At 38.0% G+C, this 19,171-nt stretch overlaps 1 protein-coding gene across 3 annotated transcripts in view; it reads right to left on the reverse strand.

The window, feature by feature from the left end:
• The window catches only part of LOC134531781 (nuclear receptor coactivator 7), a 667,626-nt gene that overhangs the window by 371,153 nt on the left and 277,302 nt on the right, over positions 1–19,171 (reverse strand). Inside the window, exon 1 of one of the 3 annotated variants that reach the window (XM_063367694.1) lies at positions 7,699–8,075. The exons of the other annotated variants lie outside the window; for them this stretch is intronic. Within the exon in view, the coding sequence (XP_063223764.1) occupies positions 7,699–7,739 (41 nt within the window). The 5' untranslated portion in view covers positions 7,740–8,075. Of the gene's footprint in view, positions 1–7,698; positions 8,076–19,171 lie in introns of those variants that run through there. 3 annotated transcript variants of the gene reach the window in all.

The following is a 19,171-nucleotide window of genomic DNA, read 5'->3' on the forward strand; positions in this document are numbered from 1 at the left end:
TTTTGTGATATTCACCCCTATATTGGTGGGAGGCCCACTCTTGGTGGGTGGCCCAGGGCCCGGGCCCCTTGCCCCCCCCCCCCTTAATCCGGCCCTGGTTATTTAGATGGTTAACGTTATCAGTTATTGGGCATGAAGGTCTGTCTTCAATCATTCACTATTCCAATTGCAATGAGCAAAAAAAAAATTCACAACAGCCATCAAAATTATGGCGTAAATTTAATACTGCCATTGTAGTTTTCCTTTATTTTGTTCATTTAAAAGAAAATAATATTTTGTTTCGGTTGCAGACGTAATTATATATTTTTCCAAGCACCTTTTTTTATTTATATAATTAGTAAGAATTTTCTTCCGACTGAATGAACAACACATTTTACATAATTTAGCTCTTATTTCGCTTAACTTTGGCGTACAGACGCTATAGCCTATTGACGCACACATGACACAACTTTAAACTGTTAATTTGTTCTACCAAAAAATTTACAAAATGATGAATAACTGCCACTTCCTGACAGTTTTCAAATAACTGAGAATTGGTTGAAATGTCGTTCGCGAGCACAGAGCGGTTTATGTCGACCGAGAGCACAGAACTGTTTCTGTCGAACGAGAGCACAGGACTGTTTCTGTCGATCGAGAGCACAGAACTCTTTAAGACTATCGCGATCAGAGAACTCTGGTATAAAACGTTACTTTGAAGATTTTCTATTACTTGAAGAACTTAAAAATGTCAACTGCTAGGCGATTATTTTATAACCGAGAAATGTGTGAAGGGAAAGAAGCACGGTATAGATAGTTGCGTTCAGAAAATAGTTGTTGCTGCTTGAGAAACGATAATATCGATAGCAAGAACTCGTCTTTCGCTAATGAAATGCACATAACGCGATACCTAGCGGCAGTACAAGAGTTGAAATTGCAGTAATATATTTGCTCGCCAGACCGGGTTAAGTGCGTCACCGCACAGTTGAGAATTAGATTCTCTTTCTTCTATAACCGGTTCTCAGAGACTCAGCAACGTAACGAAACCATTAGTTGTTTCATACCGTTGTATACACCGGTCATTTCTAATAGAAAAAGAAAAAAACTATTATAAACGGCTCCGATAAAACCCCGGCTTTGGACATGATTTTCGACAAATGAATTTTATTAAAAATACTACCCATCTTTTTTTTAAATTCACTAAACCGTTAATACCATAAAGTTTCCGCACACTTTATAAGTTATGCTTCTATGGCAATACTATAATATTACTCTGAAACATTTTACAACACATATTATAAACCTAACTATATGTTTGTACATTAGTTTTTGCTTAAACGACTGAAAACTGTCTGTAAATACTTCCTACAGACAAATCTTACCCTTACTGACCTGATCAAACATTATTAAAATATAATTTTATTATATAACAATGTTATTAAAAAAGTTAAAAAAAAATCTAGTTACAAGAGTGAACCATGTCCTTTGAGGTTAACAAATACGTGCTCTACCACCGCTGTGCTATTAAGACAATTGGGAATTTAGAAAGAAAATATGTATTATGATTTTTGTAACGCCAGTCTCTTAGGAAACTATTTTTTAACTTGGCATTACTTTTTACTACGACTGTTTTAGTTTACCAAATATATTCCAGGGTAGTTTCACTAACACAACGTTTCATTTGGAACACCGATACGTTTGGAATGTAAAATAATGTTTCCTAAAGTGACTATATACGGGTTTGTGTTGTTACACGTGGGTCCGCCATTTTTGTGTGATATTTCCATTTCATCGACTTCCGTTCTATTTTCACGTAATTACTCCTAAAAATTTCATATACCGAAAGTAAAGATGTTTACACTCAATAATAATAAACAACATAGTTACGCTGATCACTGACTCACTGAGATATGTATAACTTGAAGACAGGCGTATCATGAAGAACAAATATTAGCCTACTCCATTGAGATGTGTATAAAATAGAAAATGGAAGTGTAACAATAGAATAACATTTGAAATACAGCTACATAAGTGGAACACGGCTTAGTTATAAAATTCAATAGTTATCAAATTTAAGTGTTTGTTGAATTCATAATTTTTTTAATGGGCGCCTTAGGTGACTTACGAATAACTGCGCTTATTAATTACTAAAAAAGGCTTTATCTCAGAAAGATTAGCTCTAAACGATAAACTGTGAAAAATGTTTCCCATTTTGTAAAATTTAAGTTTGCTCACTGGGAAACTTTTGATGATATTTTGAATTTTTACTTATGCCCTTTAAAAATCTTATTTTTTAATTTTTTAATTATGCTTATATATTTAAAGTTTATAATCTTATTTAAAAATAGTTGGTATTTATGTATTTTTTGTGTGTATATATATACACATATGTATATGTATATATATACACACACATATGTAGTATATGAGTGTGTGTTTGAATGCCCGAAAGTTTTTTATTTTCTTTTTTTTTTAGTGTCATACTTAAGAATTTTTATATTATATTCTTATTTTGTGGTCACATGATTTCTTGCTGCTAAAATTATCGGTAAACAGCACAGATGCACTTTATGTATTGGTATGAATGTAATTTGTCAATTTTTTTATAATTTATATTTTATCAGAAATAATTTTCATTTATTTTGTAGATATTAAAAGGATTTGCTTTCTAATAAAAACTTCGTGTACATTAAATTAAAGTGTTTGTTGTAGTTATCATTTTTCAACGGTAGTCTTAGGCGCCTTACAGCCCCCCTAGTATTTAATAATGATGATATTGGTATGATTGTTATCAGCTATTTTTTTCAATATGATTACCATTCATTAACACAGAATACTGTTTATGTATTAACTAGCCGAACCCGCCCGCTTCTCTGGACGTGAAATAAGGTAACTGCATTGAAGGCAAATAATTAAGTAATGACTGTTATACGCAAGACCCCATTAAAATTCGTATAGTAGTTGTGTAGAACACCGCGTACAAACAGACAGACAGACAGAAAAATAACTACTGCTTTATTATAGTAAGATAGATAGATTATTCTTACATGTTCGCATCCATGCAGTATATGAAAAATCAGCATGCATAGCCCTATACCTATAACTAAACGTAGCTGCTGCCCACGCTTTTTCCGCATGGAATTTTGTATTATCTTGCTCCATTTATAAATTTAAACATTATAACATAACAGTTTATACAGTTGTAGTAGTTTTCTTATGTTCACAAATGATAATTTTTCTCACCTCCATTTCAGTCTTTGCAATAAATATATGTTACTACCTAAATTTTGGGTAAATATGTTTCTACTTTCAAATGTAATGTCGGAAAGACACTTCATAAAATTTCTTTGTAAACCACATTTACTGTTTTCCCGTCTTGAGCTAAAATGTAAAGATTGTCTGCATTACTGACCCGCGAGCAAACCACATACATCTGGCCGTGGGAAAAACAATCAGACCTTAAGTCGACACCAGCTGCCTTAAGGCTCTGACCCCGAGACTTATTTATTGTCATCGCGAAACAAACTGCTATTGGAAACTGTGTGCGCTTGAACCCGAACGGGAAGTTATTCGGGATGATAGGTATGTGTGGTATGAAAACTGTTTCACCTGAGCCACATCCAGTAAGAAACTCAGCTTCGATTATATTTCGTTGTAGAGCAGTTACTTTAAGTCGGGTTTCATTGCACAATTTTGGGGGAGTAAGGTTCCTATGAAGCATTATTGGAACACCGACTTTGAGAACAATTTTGTGAACAGGAAGACCACTTGCAGTGAGAGAACTCAAAAACTCAACTGGATAATTAGTGGCGTCGTCCTGATTAAGGACGCTGTTAAACGATGTATAAACCACTTCAGCCCTATTCAATTAGTTAAAAAAAATTTCATTGATTGCAGCAGCTTGGTCATTTCTTGGAGTGAGTATGGCACGTTCAAATAACCACGTATGTTCCTGATGTATGTTTGACAGATCCCCGAATACCGAACGTATGAGTTCGTCTTCCGAAGATACGACTCTGCCAAGTATTTCTGGAAGCGTCACCTGACCGTGTTGCTCAGGGAGGGCACCTTCTCCAACTTTTAATAGAACACCGGAAAATTCTTGCGCATGAGAATTACCACCCAGCTATGCTCTCATGTTAATTGTTAGTTGCAGTTTTTTTTTATTTGAGGCCAGAGGTAAGAATTCTTCAGTGAAGCTTTGATTTCATCGGCTTTAGTCCCTCGACTTACAACTGGTAGAGTTTGCCGAAAATCTCCTGAAAAAGAGTAGTGTGACATTCCCCATTGGCCTTTCATCGCGCCTAATGTCCCGTATTGTCCTGTCCACAGCTTCAACTGCTTTTTTATTCGCCATCGTGCATTCATCCCAAACGATTAGAGAGCAATCTTGTAACACTTTCGCCATATCACAATTTATTGTTATCGAACATGTTGGTTATTCATTAGTGTCTTTATGAGAGCAGATTTTCATGAAATAAATCATTCAACGATAAAAGCTGTTTATTTAATTTAATTAAGCGGACGGGTTCGCCCCAAGGAGAAAATTGAAGCGGCGAGACCTCGTGGACATAGAAAAATGACACATACTCACTATTTATGTGTCTATGAAACATGATTTTTTTCTGCAATTTAAATTGTAATATACAAAAAGGGTATTGAAAATTGAAACAAATATGGCGACACTACAAACTGTCAGGATCTTTATTTTTTTCTTACTCTCTACTTAGTTCCTTACAACAGCAAAACTTAATGGTTTCTTATATTGATTATATTGTATGTCATAAAATTAAGATTTCTCTTCTTTCCTTGAGCCGATTTTGATGAAATAAAGCTTATATTTCTTTCTCTGCTGCGCTCAAATAAACTTGAAAACCCCATTAAAATTCGTATAGTAGTTTTGTGGAACACCGCGTACAAACAGACAGACAGACAGAAAAAAAACTACTGTTTTATTATAGTATAGATAGATGTACAGTTTTATAACACGAAAACTTGTCCTTTTACAAATTATTTAATTTTTGATTTACTTAAATAACAGTAAAAACGTAACAACCTCATATGGTCTGCAATTTATAAACACTAAGCTATCATCTACAAACGAAAAGTTACCAAAAAAAAATAGAGAAATTGTTATTTATTCCAACAATGTAATTTATTTTTTCAAACAATCCCAAAGTGGCCTCCAAAACAATGGTGTCGTTGCAAAATAACTTTCGCAATCGTACTTATTTTAGTCTGTTGCAATAAATCCCCACATGGTGACCTTGAACGCATGCATGCGGCGCCATTCTATACAGCCGAGTGTATGTAAAGAGTGTATATACTTCGGCTGCAAATTCATCACAAAAAAAAAATATGTTGAAAACATTTATACGACTTGTGGTCCGAGGTGCTTCCCAAGGCAGGGAAATTTGAAGTTTGGGCTCAAAAACATTTTTATTGTAAATAATTTCGAAAATATTTACACTGAGCGTCTAGTATATGTTTAATTGAATGTATTTATGCAATTAACATGAATTTTGTCGCTGTAACAAAATTATTTTATTGAAATACATGAAAATAAAGATGGTGCCCCAATTATTTCTATGAAAAAGTTTGCTACAGCGACAAAATACGAGGTGCTTTTAAAACTTCGTCCAATGAAACATAATCCAGGTTTTCAAATGTTATATCTGAAACATTTTCTCTATTATTTACAATAATTGAGCCACAACTTCACAGCCGTATTAATGTTTTCAACTTATTTAGTCATGATTATAAACTGCAGCCAATTTTTGTCGGTCTAATTCAGAATCACTTTGTGTTATACCAACAATTACAGTTAATTCAACTGACCAAAACTTTGCGAAATTTGAATGCATGATTCTTAGGGATTATTAGAATACGTATTTCTTTTTTAGTTCCGCACTGCACCTGTATTTAATTATTTTTAATCTAATAAACATACGTAAAATCATAAGTAAAAATTTAAGCTTTTAGCTTATTATCGTTTTAAATACCTTCGTTCACAAAACAACTGTCATCACTGGGTTTTTTGTGGAATTTAGAATTTAACGTAGCTTACTATGTTTTCACAGTTTATGGACTGTTGATTGTTGCTGTCATCTTGTAATCACATTATGTACTCCAGATATATAAATAAACAAAATACTGAATTTGAAATAGGTGTGTGTGAAAAGTATCGAAAAACCTAATAAGAAGTTTACACATCATAACATGTGTACTGTACGAAAGAGGTTTTGTGTGCTGCAATAAAGTTCGGTTGCAGTTATAGCCTTGTACGGTAAATAACACTTTATCAACGATTAAAATACATCAATGTAACAAAACATAAAAACATACCCTTAACCTAACCTTTAGCACAAGATGGTCACGATGATGATTACGATAAATATGCAAAACCATTCTTGTTTTCAACGCGATTCTAAAGCCACATTTTATATTTTGAGCGTACACTTTGAAAAAATATATTATTCGCGGTAGGTTTGGAAGTCGAATAAAAGCTTTTAGCTACCTAGAAAAGTTAGATACGTGTTACATTCTACATCATTGCTAAATCAGCCGGTACCTGCAAAGCTCTGCACACATTACCAGTATAAAAAAAAAAAACACCTGTCCTACTTACGCGACCGACTTACATACTGCGTTGCTCGACACGAAGTACAAACAAAACGTGGAACTGAACAGAACAGAACACAGTTTTCTCAAGTAGGTAAATAAATCAGGACCCGTCCGTCCGTTAATCACGTGACTTGCAGTCAATCAGATGGCACGGAAAATTCCTTCCGTCTTCCAGCAAAACCTTTACAGCGGACGGACGGATGAAATAACCTCGGAAATGTTAGCGAGATACCTATTGCCGGCAACCTTCACCATCTTAAAATATTTATGTTTGTTTATTTGTTTAGCTTCTTCCATTAAATGTTTAAAATTTCCCGAGGCATAAAAGTGTAAGAAATTACGTAGGTATGTAAGTCTGAAAATCTATTAATGAATATGAGAGCGAAAAAAAAAGTTTAATGATTTTATAAGTTCTTAACTTTAATGATCATTAACCAATACAAAATAAATTTCCACCACTTCTTATCAGAAGGTACGTTGTTTTTAGTGAGCGTAAAACGATTAATTAAAATAATAATTTCAAGTCCGACAAACACAACCAGTTTAACTAGTATAAGGGCAGAAGAAATGCTGCATGGTGTCAAAAGTGCATTTAATTAACTCTCCAGATTTACTGCCAACCAATTAACATTTAGCACTTCCTTGTCACACGACAGATCCATGCAACAATGTACCTTATGCAATTACTTTCCAGAAACCAAATAAATAGGTATGTTTCATTAGTTTAAAACGTTTACGAAAACGTACGCTTACAAACAAAATACATAATGTCAAGATGCCTGTGGTTAAAAAGTTGTAATCATGTGCAGGTTATATATATATATACACATACATACATACATACATACATACATACATACATACATACATACATACATACATACATACATACATACACACACGTTACCACGCAGACATTCCATTTGTTTATAACGGGCATCTCAACTTCAGAACGTGTGAACATTAGTTCAGTGACCTAATACAAAGCCAACTTGTTTCAGCTACTTAAATTTTACGTTTGTGAGGATAATGTAATAAAAACATACTAACTTTTTTAATGAAAATAGTATTAGGTTTCTACCTGCAAGCGTAACTTACCTTCTAGGTTTCGAAAAGAAAAGATCGGTGAAATGTTCCATCTTCTCAAGAAAACGGATAACTTGTGAACGTGTTATAAAATACAATGTAATAATTCACAAGAGCACATTTCGAAAATAAATAAAATCCCGTCACGACACGTTCGGTTCAACGTACCGGCAGCAACCGCGCACAATCTCAACTGCTGCACTCGCACTATATTCACCTCTGTGCTGGAACCACACATGAACATCAAAAGCGTCCGTTATAAAAGTTGGCCGTAGTCTTCTTTTTCTCTCACTTCTGCGCTCTCTTTCTTTTTCCTGCTGTGCAAGAGGCGTAACAATAGAAAAAAAGGGTGATAACGTGTATGATACTCGCTCGCACTCATTCACAAAGACGCGGCCTGCTACCTGGCGGAAGAGACCATAGCTACTGAAGTTAGTTTATTCCGCGCCCGATAGATAGCAGCGCGCGTCACAACGCTGCGCGTTTTCTTAGCGCCAGCAGCGCTGCCGTGAAAATTCGCCGCTTTATTTATCTCAAGGATAGACTATTACAGTTCAGTCCTCGGAATACTAGGGGAAAATGTCATTTGTTCATTGGCTACTGATATGTGACGTCTTTCTTTAGTTGAAAGTTTCTCATTGGCTCTGGAGTCCTCCAGATAAACCGAGAGCAGTTATCACTAGGGACCGGAAAAATTCGCGGGTTCAATGCCCTGTAGGATGAACTCCATAGTTATACGTACACTCGGTCAAATGTCACCCACTCATTGGCTGCTGTCTTGTGAGATGTCCAAACGTAGCAGCCTGTGATTCGATAAAGCTTTGGTTTGGTGTTTCTAATTGGCCCAGAGTCATCCAGGTGAGTTGTGAGCCAATAGCAGAGGCAGCACTGAGGTATAACTATTTGTTTTTTAGCCTATCGCGAAATGAATTCGCGAATTTTTCCGGTCTCTAGTTATCACTAACTGGACGTGTCAATCGTTGACTTCTCGTCATCATGACCAGAACGCGGTTCGTTGGCTCCCGAGCGCTCAGAGGGAGAGTTCACATGTTCCTGCGCGCCTAACATAGACCGAGAACAGCGCGGGTTCGAGTCCCGACCGCAAACTCTTATGTTTATTTAATTCAGCACACAGTTACAGTCATTATCTTTGGATAATTTACAACAATCAATTCCTAATAAATACTGTACTTCATGACGAGAGGTAAGATGCGGCATTCCGTCAACTGGAAGTTACCGGAGGTCCTATGATTCGATGCCCGGATCTGGCATGTTTTCCGGTGTCTTTGTCCGGCTAGCACACCACCACTCCTTCCGTACCATCACCATAAAGGTATGACCCCGAGTCAACTTACAGAAGCCATTTTCGAGCCAGAACAATATTTTACACAGATATTTCCAGAGTGTTATATAATGGGTCTACAAAGGTGCGCCTTTTTACATCCATTGTATCTGTGGAATTAATTGGTGACAGACAGGGGCGTATGCACAGTTTTGGGAGTCCAGGCTCTAAAAAAAAAGGGGGGGGGGGACTGCCTCCCTTCCCATAACAGAGGGTGGTCCGGGGAATATTGAAAATTCAGATGCTACATGGTAAATTTTGTGGCTTTCTGAGAGTATGTTATTTCTCCCTGAATTCTAATTTGTATAATATATTTATTAATCATAAGATTTATTGAAAACGTATGGTTGTATGCCAACAAAATACACTTTAATACCTATAATGGTCACAAAATTAATCGTTAGGATTAAACTAGTGTCAATATAAGGTGAATATTACAACACGGCCCGTACGTTAATGTAAATTGTTACAAATCTGAAGGCGAATGTATAATTCCATTTCATTGCCAACTGCTTTTTTTTTTTCAAAATAAACCTAAAGTTTAATATGAATTGTGTATTTTTATAAAAAGTCTTAATTCCATTTATCAATTTTGAAAATGTCGGTTAGTCCTGAGCCTACTCGGCCTTCCCACTGGAGTCGCCGCTGGTGACACAACAACAAATGCAAACTAGGTATAGTGTTAAATTTACAGAAACAGCCCTTAATCAGAGATGACAATAAATGAAAAAAAAAATCAAATTGGCGTGCGAGACCCCATCCCAACCACAGACAGGGTTGGAAAACATGCCCATCCACCATGCGCTCGCACAACCACAGAGGGTTCCTGGATCTGACATGTTGTCCCGCTAAGATATCAGGACTGAGCCCCAGTATATGCGCCATTAGGTAGAACTACGTAACAAAAGAAATCCAGTTACTTTAATACCCCAAGGCTGGGTTCACAATTAAAAAAATAATGAACCATAAGCGAGTGCATAGCAGGCTTGGACGATATCGGTTTACAATTTACTGTTGATTCCACTCAATGAAATTTCGCGATACATCCGACATATGTTGGTAGTGTTGTTAAATAACTATATTCAACTACCAAATGATTATCCCACGACATCTGATCAGCAATTTGTGAACAGTTTTTTTTAATACAAATTAATTTCAATTACATATATACAAATTTTTAGTCTGCCATTCTAAACATGAAACATTTTTATCTACATTAATTATTGCTAGCGACCTTTTTGTCTGTAGTAATAGCAATAATTCATTTTTAAAGCAGGAATTACATGCACCTGAACATTGTAATATATCGACAATTTCTGGCCACAATATTGTTGATAATTATAAACAGTTCTCTAGTCCCGCCAAAATTGCATTCTACTCTACTCTCATTAGCTGTTGCACCATGCGTCCGTAACATAAATAAAATATACTAATTTTCCTCCTATTCACACGACCATCCTATGCCTTATTGTTAGAGACCGGAAAAATTCGCGGATTCATTTCGTGATAGGCTGTGTATGTGTATAAATAATAATAAACATGTGTATAATTATGCTGGTTCTGCTATTGGATCGCGGTTTAACTGGAGCTCTCTGGGCCAATGAGAGACTATCGACCAAAGAAGCGTCTAATCACAAGCTACCTAGTGAAGACGACTCATAATTTAGTAACCAATGAACACGCGTGTTTACTTGAGAAGTGCAGAGGATAATGGAGGCTATCCTAGAGTCATTGAATCCGCGAATTTTTCCGGTCCCTAGTTATTGTGAATCAGTAGGTTCGAAAACATGGCGGTCAAATCTTGTGCTCAAGACATACTGTTAAGGTTTTTTTTTTTTAACTGTGCACTCAACTTAAGTATTGGCGTCACCAGTCGGGCACTGGGGTCATCCTTCCTTGAGGTCAGAGTGCCTCCGACGGCGCCTCCCTATGTGGGAAGGGTGCAGTACCCTCGGCAAACCAAACCTCCAGCCCTTACACCCATCACAGACCGGCTGTACTTCGCCCAAAACGAAAGAGGATGAGGGTGATAGCTGGCCCACATCCAGAAGGATAAATGCTCCTTCAATCACAATCAGGAAAGCCGACAAACCCCCGGATCTGGCAGATTATCTTACTGCTTATTTACTATATTTATCTCTTCTATCCAAGATGTAATCCCTGGTTGGGGTTTGCTTGGGTTTATACACATTCTGTGTGTGTGTGTGTGTGTGTATACACATACATATAGATTATATTTCATTTAACAAACACATTAAAAATTACTTATATTTTCCTTAATCGATTTACAGGTGTATAGCATTGTAGTCATCGATATATTCCTAACTCCGCCTGTTCGACTACTCCAACTCAAGAATATATTCCTAGGACATATTCCTAACTCCGCCCGGATATGGCAGTCGGACGAGGCCCACAGCTGCTATTGTGACAAAACCGTTTTAAGGCATTAGCTGTCACCGTGTTGTCTGTTTAAGGCGCCCGCCTAGTCTCATGGGTGTATTGTGTATTTATGTTGGTGAGGCGGGATATTAAGTGCGACGCTCGTTGGTGCTTCTAGCGCGGTATCGCCCTTAAACACTATGCTCTGAACTGGCAAGCAGTACTCTCGTCGTGCTTAAGGCAACCATGAGGTTAAAAGCGGTAACCATTACATTATACGGGAAAATAAATGAAGATAAATGTATAATGCAGCCCCTTAAGTGATTTAAGGGATCTCTATCGGGTGTTCCATGCCTAAAAATGTTTCTGAATACACGCATTTTAGCCATTTACCCGCTCCTAAAAATACGGCTTCAAAGTCGAAATCCGGATATCTTGAGCAGTTTCAAATTGCGTGGTTCTTTCCCCCCCTTTCTGAAGCTCTGCGTGTGCTCGTGTGTGTTCCTGGGTAGGCGGGGCCAACAGGTCTGATCAAGGGATGCAAGCTCGAGTATGTCTAGAATTTCGTTGCAAGAAACTGAGATGTTGAAATCCAGTGTCCCAAAGCGCAGCAAAAGGAGGGAAGATAAATTGTGAACCTTTATTATTCTTTAACAGTGCTCCGTGTAGGCGAGCCATAGGGTGCGAGAGTGTGCTATAGCACCCCCGCACTGCACCAAGATCTTGTTATTATTTACAGATAGCAGTGGTGCCAGTGCGCAGGACCATCGAGAGAAAAAAAAAATGCGCCCGGGGGCTAACAATTTATTCGGGATCCCTATCTATATTTCATGTAAAACTTTTCAATATCCACAGTTTAAAAAAAAATTCTAAGAGCATAAAACGTTACCGTGGCCATAACTGTAAATGTGATCTGCGTGTATCGTTCAACTTGTAAGGTTTCCTATGAATTGTTTTAACAATCCCGAAACACATCAGCCCTCATTGTCACGTCCTCTGAATGTTGAATTGTGCTTTAGCGGGACAAGTCAACCGGGAACCACGCACTATAAAGCGCAAATTCAAGAGAGAACATGAAAGTTATTGTCTACCGTTTCTATGACCACGTAAGCGTGACGAGTTATCGATTACGGGCCCCGCAGGCACTACAGGTACCACGAGTCAAAAGAACCGCACACAAAAGTTATTCGTGGGTGTTGTGGGCGAGTCTATTCCACGCAATTCCACGTATGATGTCCAACACACGCTTCGTGTATTTATCAAAAGCACCTGGCTGCAACAGCATATCGCACTTGCTGCGAAAGCGACCCGATTCGTTTGGAACGAAGCCCCTTGTGGCTTTGACGGTGGTTCTGGGAAGGGGGAAAAACAGGTCGGACCGTTGAGGGGGGGGGGGGGGAGAGGGCAGTTGTCATGACAACAAGCAGCCCGGCCAGAGAGGAGTGCGATTATATACGTGTTTGCGCAGAGGCACAACGCAACGCCGCTAGCAGTGACGCGCGGACAAAGTTTAAGGTCGCACCCGTATTCAAGCATGTACACGGTTGTACTTACGCCCCCTCGAACTTTCTGATCAGAACCGACAGTAATGATTTTTTTTTGTCTTCTGAAAATGGCTTTTGCCATTTTACCAAGTATTTACTTATTTCTTTTCAAAAATAAATAACTTCTGAGCTTGATTACTAATTACTACCACACAAATTTCTACCTTTGTTTCGTAAATACGTTCGTTAAACGTGCATGTATTTGTTGAAACACCCAAATAAATCTAATAAAATATATATTTTTATTTAGTATGTGGTAAATCATGGTAAATAATATAGTACAAATGATTTAAACAGTATTTAATTCCTAGTGTGTGGTATTATGTTTTATGTACAATAAAAACTTTTCGAAATGAAATTTATTTCCCTGGAAGTGCGAGAGAAGTAGATGCACATATTCGTTTACTCGTCTACCTGCATATCTACTCCACAAGCAGATCTGACAGCACTTGTGATTTAACTTCCGCAGACTAGTAAGTAATAGCTTACTTCAAACGTCCCCTTTGATCCTACTAGCAATTCTAAGACGAACCAGAGCACACCGAAATCATAGAATCAACAAGCGTTCAGAAGCGGGAAAATCGGGCAACTAGCCAAAGAAATTAAAAAAAAAAAAACCGGGGGGGGGGGGGGGGATAGGTGGATTCAGGGAATAATTCAAGAAAAGCTAAATTTCAGTCAGTTATTTGAACATTATTCATTTTCTATTCTTCCAAACGACACCCCCCCCCCCCTCCTAGCTTCAACCTCCTTCACCCATTTGATCATGTGAATTATAGCATCTCCTATTTTCAACTCTATCTTCGTTACTAAGCTTCCTATAAAGATAAACTTTTTTGTAGTTTTTTTTTACAACATGATCTAAAAGAACTGTTCTAATTAAAAGTTTTCGTAATACCAACGGTTTGGACATAATTCTAAGAAATAAGTGAGAAAAAAAAGGAATTTCTGTGTGCTATTTTAATTGTTTTCGATGTGTAGTTTTAAGGCAAGCAAGAATTCAGGAATATTGTTCAGCCAAATTTTTAGTGCGTTTCAAAAGATTTCCAGTGATTAATGACTCTCTGACAAGGCGGCAAAGAAGGAGGGGGCGAACAAAAAATAGTCCAACATCATCACACCAAACCTAACCAAACTATTCTTAAATAACTATAATAATATTTAACCCAGTCAAATCTAACGAAATTCAAACTAACATAATCGAACCCTATTCATCAAACCTAATCTACTCCATGTTTACCTAACCTAATCAAACCTAAACATTATCTAACATAACCAACTTAAACCAACGAAACCAAATTAAGCATAATCACACATAATTAGAGACCCGAAAAATTCGCGGGTTATTTCGTGTTAAGCTAAAATTCAAATAAAATTATACCTAAGTTTTGCGTCTGTCATTGGTTCACTGTTAATCTGGAGGACTGAGGGCCAATTAGAGACCCTCACTCATAGAAGTGTCGAATCACAGGCCACCCAGTCGAGACGACTCACAAGTCAACAGCCAATGAACATTTGGCATTTGCCCGAGTGTGTAGAGGATATTGGAGTCTATCCTGGAGGTCATTGAAACCGCGAATTTTACGGGTCTCTACACATAATCCATACTAATAAAGCACAACCTAACCTTGTGTTCCATAAGTAGTGACTGGAAAAATTCGCGATTTCGATGACCTCTAGGATAGACTCCACAATCCCCTACACACGCAGGCAAATGCCACCTGCTCATTGGATATTGACTCGTGGCACCTGTAAACTGGGACGCTTGCGAATGGATACTTTTTTGGTTGAAGGTTTTTCATTGGCTGGAAGTCCTTCAGATAAACTGTGGGCCAATCCGAGAAGCAATATAAAGATACAGTTGTTTTAATTATAGCATATCGTGAAATGAACCCGCGAATTTTTCCGGTATCTATCCATAAGAATAACGAGTGGGGTAAGTGTTTTACATGTTCCTACAATGTTCCCTCTTTAGGCTGTAGGTTTAGCGGGCCTCGTGCAAGTATCCCTCTGTGGAAGTGTCTGAACCTCATCTTAACTTCATTATCGTGCCCCTCTTTCCGATACAACGGAAAAAAAACAGACATCCTTGTTCTTACGCACAAAGCAATTCCATGCGCTCGTACAGTGTTAAATAAACGCATGTATAAAACTCTATTAGTATTTAAATGATTAAAATAAATTTTCCGGGCTGAAGATGAGGGACAAAAACGATCAGCGAGGCAGCATTATGAGTGTGTAATGCCTACAGGCATAAGGACGGGGTGGGACGTCATAGCATGGCAAGGATTGTGAACGGGTATTTGTAACACAACAGCAAATTTTAACAATAATTAAATTTTAATAAAACTTAACAAAAATAAATAACAAGGTAATCATTTACGTAACAAATAAACCAAGTGCTTAACACACACAGCAAAAGAGAACGAGCCATTATCAAGGCTACAAAAAAAGGTGAGATTTTACGCCGGCGCATCGTGGTACAAAACATGCGCGGTAGACGCATTGAAACTGCCAAATTACAAGATTGTCAAAATGCAGGGAAAACCCACTGCCTTATGCGCATTACGTGCGTTACAAAAATTAAGTTAGATTATCTTAAAATGAATAATTACGTTACGTTTTACGTACGTCGACGACTCAGGAGAGAACAGTTACAAACAAGTGAAGTTAAATTAAATCAATTTACATGATTTCCAAAAGTAATTTTCCAGGTGGCGATCGAAAGGGAATTTAGACAAAACACATCAAAATTCAAGAAACGTTTACATTATGGCAAGGGCCACCGCCTCACTCCAACTTGCATTTTCTTTCCCCCGAGGTCGCGCACGTCGTACAAAGTTAAAGTCTGGCTGACTGACTACATGCTGGCTAACAATTACTCGAGCTCTCAAAAGAGACTAAACGAGGTCAGGCAAGCTAGTTGATACTAGGAGAACAAGAAGAACAAGACCGAATAAATTGAAAACGTCTGCTTTTATAACATATGTGCCGCGCAGCGCGCATGCGCCGAACGGAGGAGGAGAGGGGAGGCGAGAAGCAAGCAGGCATACACTAGGAGGGGGAAGCAAGCAGGCAGACACTAGGAGGGGGAAGCAAGCAGGCATACACTAGGAGGGGGAAGCAAGCAGGCAGACACTAGGAGGGGGAAGCTAGCAGGCAGACACTAGGAGGGGGAAGCTAGCAGGCAGACACTAGGAGGGGGAAGCAAGCAGGCATACACTAGGAGGGGGAAGCAAGCAGGCATACACTAGGAGGGGGAAGCAAGCAGGCATACACTAGGAGGGGGAAGCAAGCAGGCATACACTAGGAGGGGGAAGCAAGCAGGCATACACTAGGAGGGGGAAGCAAGCAGGCAGACACTAGGAGGGGGAAGCAAGCAGGCAGACACTAGGAGGGGGAAGCTAGCAGGCAGACACTAGGAGGGGGAAGGAAGGAGGGGACGACGAGCCGCCGCCCGCGCAGACGCGCGGTGTTTGAAAGAAGCGGCGATCCTAACGCTTCAAGTGTATTTCTTACTTGAATAAAGCCTTTTTTAAAATTGTGTTTGACATTGAGGTACATTAACATTAATTATTATAATATATTAATTATAAACAAACAGGCTCTCGGTGAACGTCTGACCAGCAGGTGATCGTATCGCACATGACAGGCATGCGGCAGTACGCGCCTACCGCGATGGACGACTCCGCATGAAATGTAAAGTTTATTTTTCTTTTAGTTCTCTGTATCTGTATGTGCACAATCATTGTTAGATCATGCGACGAGGAAAATTAAAAAAAAAAATAATAAAGCAAAGACTTCAAGGAGTTCATGAGTGAAAAAAAAAAAAAAAACCAAAAGGTGAATTCAAAAAACCTTACGGATTTCAACAGAGCCCGTCTAATCCCCCAAGCAGGAATATTCAATTTTCGTTCGAATTAGCCAGCCAGTTAAAATGTGCACGGAAGTCCCTACTTGGCGCGCGAGAGCCGATATCAAACGACAACAATCACTGCATGTTTTGAATTGGGAACAAAGCAGAACAATTACTTAGCATCGAAAAAAAATTAAATTGGAATGCAGCTTGCCGAATCCGATTAAGTCACAGGTTCCCAAAATACTGTTAGTAACTGCAGGAAGTAATAAATCAGTATCGAACTGAACAAACTGCTACTTTGGAAAACTGTAATTAATTTTGTATAACTGCCACATATAATTTATATCGCATATAAAATTTTATTTGATATCGTCTTATTTGATTTATTTGTAGCACATTTACCATAGAGTCCGTAAAAATTTTTTTAGCTACGTTATAGATATTTTATGCACGAAAAGTTCAATTGATATTTAAATTTGAACAACATTCTTCTAAACGACACAGCGATATGATATTTTGGGCTTAAAAAAAACAGGTTGTATCAATAATATTACGCCGATTTGAAATTTATGTTACCGTTTCCAGGCCGATATCTTTATATCGGACACAGACGATCTCCAACGCCTTTTTGCACTCACCATTCTGTGTACGAATTTACATTACCTAATATATGGGATCCTGTATAAACACTCAAATCGATAACACATTCATTATTTTCCGACTTTCGTGTATCATGACTGAGTAAAACCCCTATTAGTGGGAACCTGATTCGACGCGACAATAATATACGGTCTCTGAACACCTTATATTATAATTTTAGAAGATGAGGATTTTCAAATTTCAAAGTTGGTCACTTTTTTTTCACGGGACTTATTTAAGTATATTCGTATTTTCGCTCTTAAATCAATTTTTTCAGGTAAATAAAAAGGTATACACGAAATCCCGGTCAATTTACATTAAAAAATTGCGTTTCAGAAACCATTAAAAAGAAAAGGAAAGAAAATCATTTAAAGAACGAATTATGCCTCTTTTTATTTCATTTATCAGAACGGAGTTTATTAAATAAATATTTTTGTTTTGTTTTTTAAATACTGGCTCTCATTTAAATATCGACAACACGTTAGGCAAAAAATAATATTTTATACGCAACCGGGTGAAAATCACCCGTAAACAAAAAAAATTAATAATTTGAAAGAAAAAAAAACAACGAAGAAACGAGTTGATTCCGTCATATGATGTGATATCCTTGGATGCATTCCACGAGTCTTTGCTAATTGAATAACATAATGCTCGAGTAACCAGCTCCCATTTCGTAACCGCTTTGCGACCGCGCTCATTCGCGAGCGGAAACCAGAGTTTCACTGTCCCTCGATCAGCGCCCAAACGTGTCAGATGTTCGCCTCTCGCTCGTTAAATTTCGCGGTTGGAATAAAAACAAAAATGGAAAAAAAATGTGAAAGCGGACTATGCGTCCAAGTGCCTCAACCCCTCTCCTACTCTGTCCAATTCTTCATCCATGCCATCCTCTGTATCTTGTATACTAATGCAGTAATGCATTACCTTGCATTCCGCCATGTCTGTGCCCGGGGTTTTCCCTGTGTCTATGCAGGTTTTACATTGGCTCAACATAACATATATTTAAGCTAGTTTTAAGATAGGGGAGTAGGTCATTGCGCCAATCTCTGCCTTGGTTGGCCAATCCCCTTCTAGCACGCGATGCATGCGACCCTCTCTATGTATGGACAATCCATAGCACGACTTAGTGTGTAGTCTTCGGCCTGAGACGCACATAGGTCCCTCCCTAACCCGGGACTCTCCTATAAATAGTTTAGTTAGGATAGGGAAAATAAATAAATAAACCATTTTGCGAGATTCCGCACATTTTCAGGTTTTAGTACGTCTCTGATCCAACCTAAAACAAATTCCATTTAAAATCCGATCACCCACACTTTCGAATTATTACCCTTAAAAAATGGATTTCCGTGAATTTTAGTTTGGCAACAATTAATACTTCTTACATCTACCACGTGTTATGAATTTCATGAAAGTTTAACAGTTCTTCAAAGATTGTGGAATGTCATGTGATTAGTCGATGCTTCGGCGTTCCGGCGCTTCGAAGTTTGGAGTTTGTATGCGCCAGACGCAGTGCTTGACGGTTTTTCGGAATGTTAAAAAAAAACGTCGGTTGGGTCCATATAAGTAGGACCATATAAGTAGCATAAATTCTCAGTAAACGTGTGTGTAGGCAGACACTTAAGTAGTGTTAGTGTTTTCACTAATAAGTGTTTACTGCAAGAAAGACGCACAATTTCACGTGTCATCACTCACTACGGACAAATTACGAGTGATATAGAGTGGGTA

Source organism: Bacillus rossius, chromosome 5 (genome assembly GCF_032445375.1).
Source record: "Bacillus rossius redtenbacheri isolate Brsri chromosome 5, Brsri_v3, whole genome shotgun sequence".
Lineage (NCBI taxonomy): Eukaryota > Metazoa > Arthropoda > Insecta > Phasmatodea > Bacillidae > Bacillus > Bacillus rossius.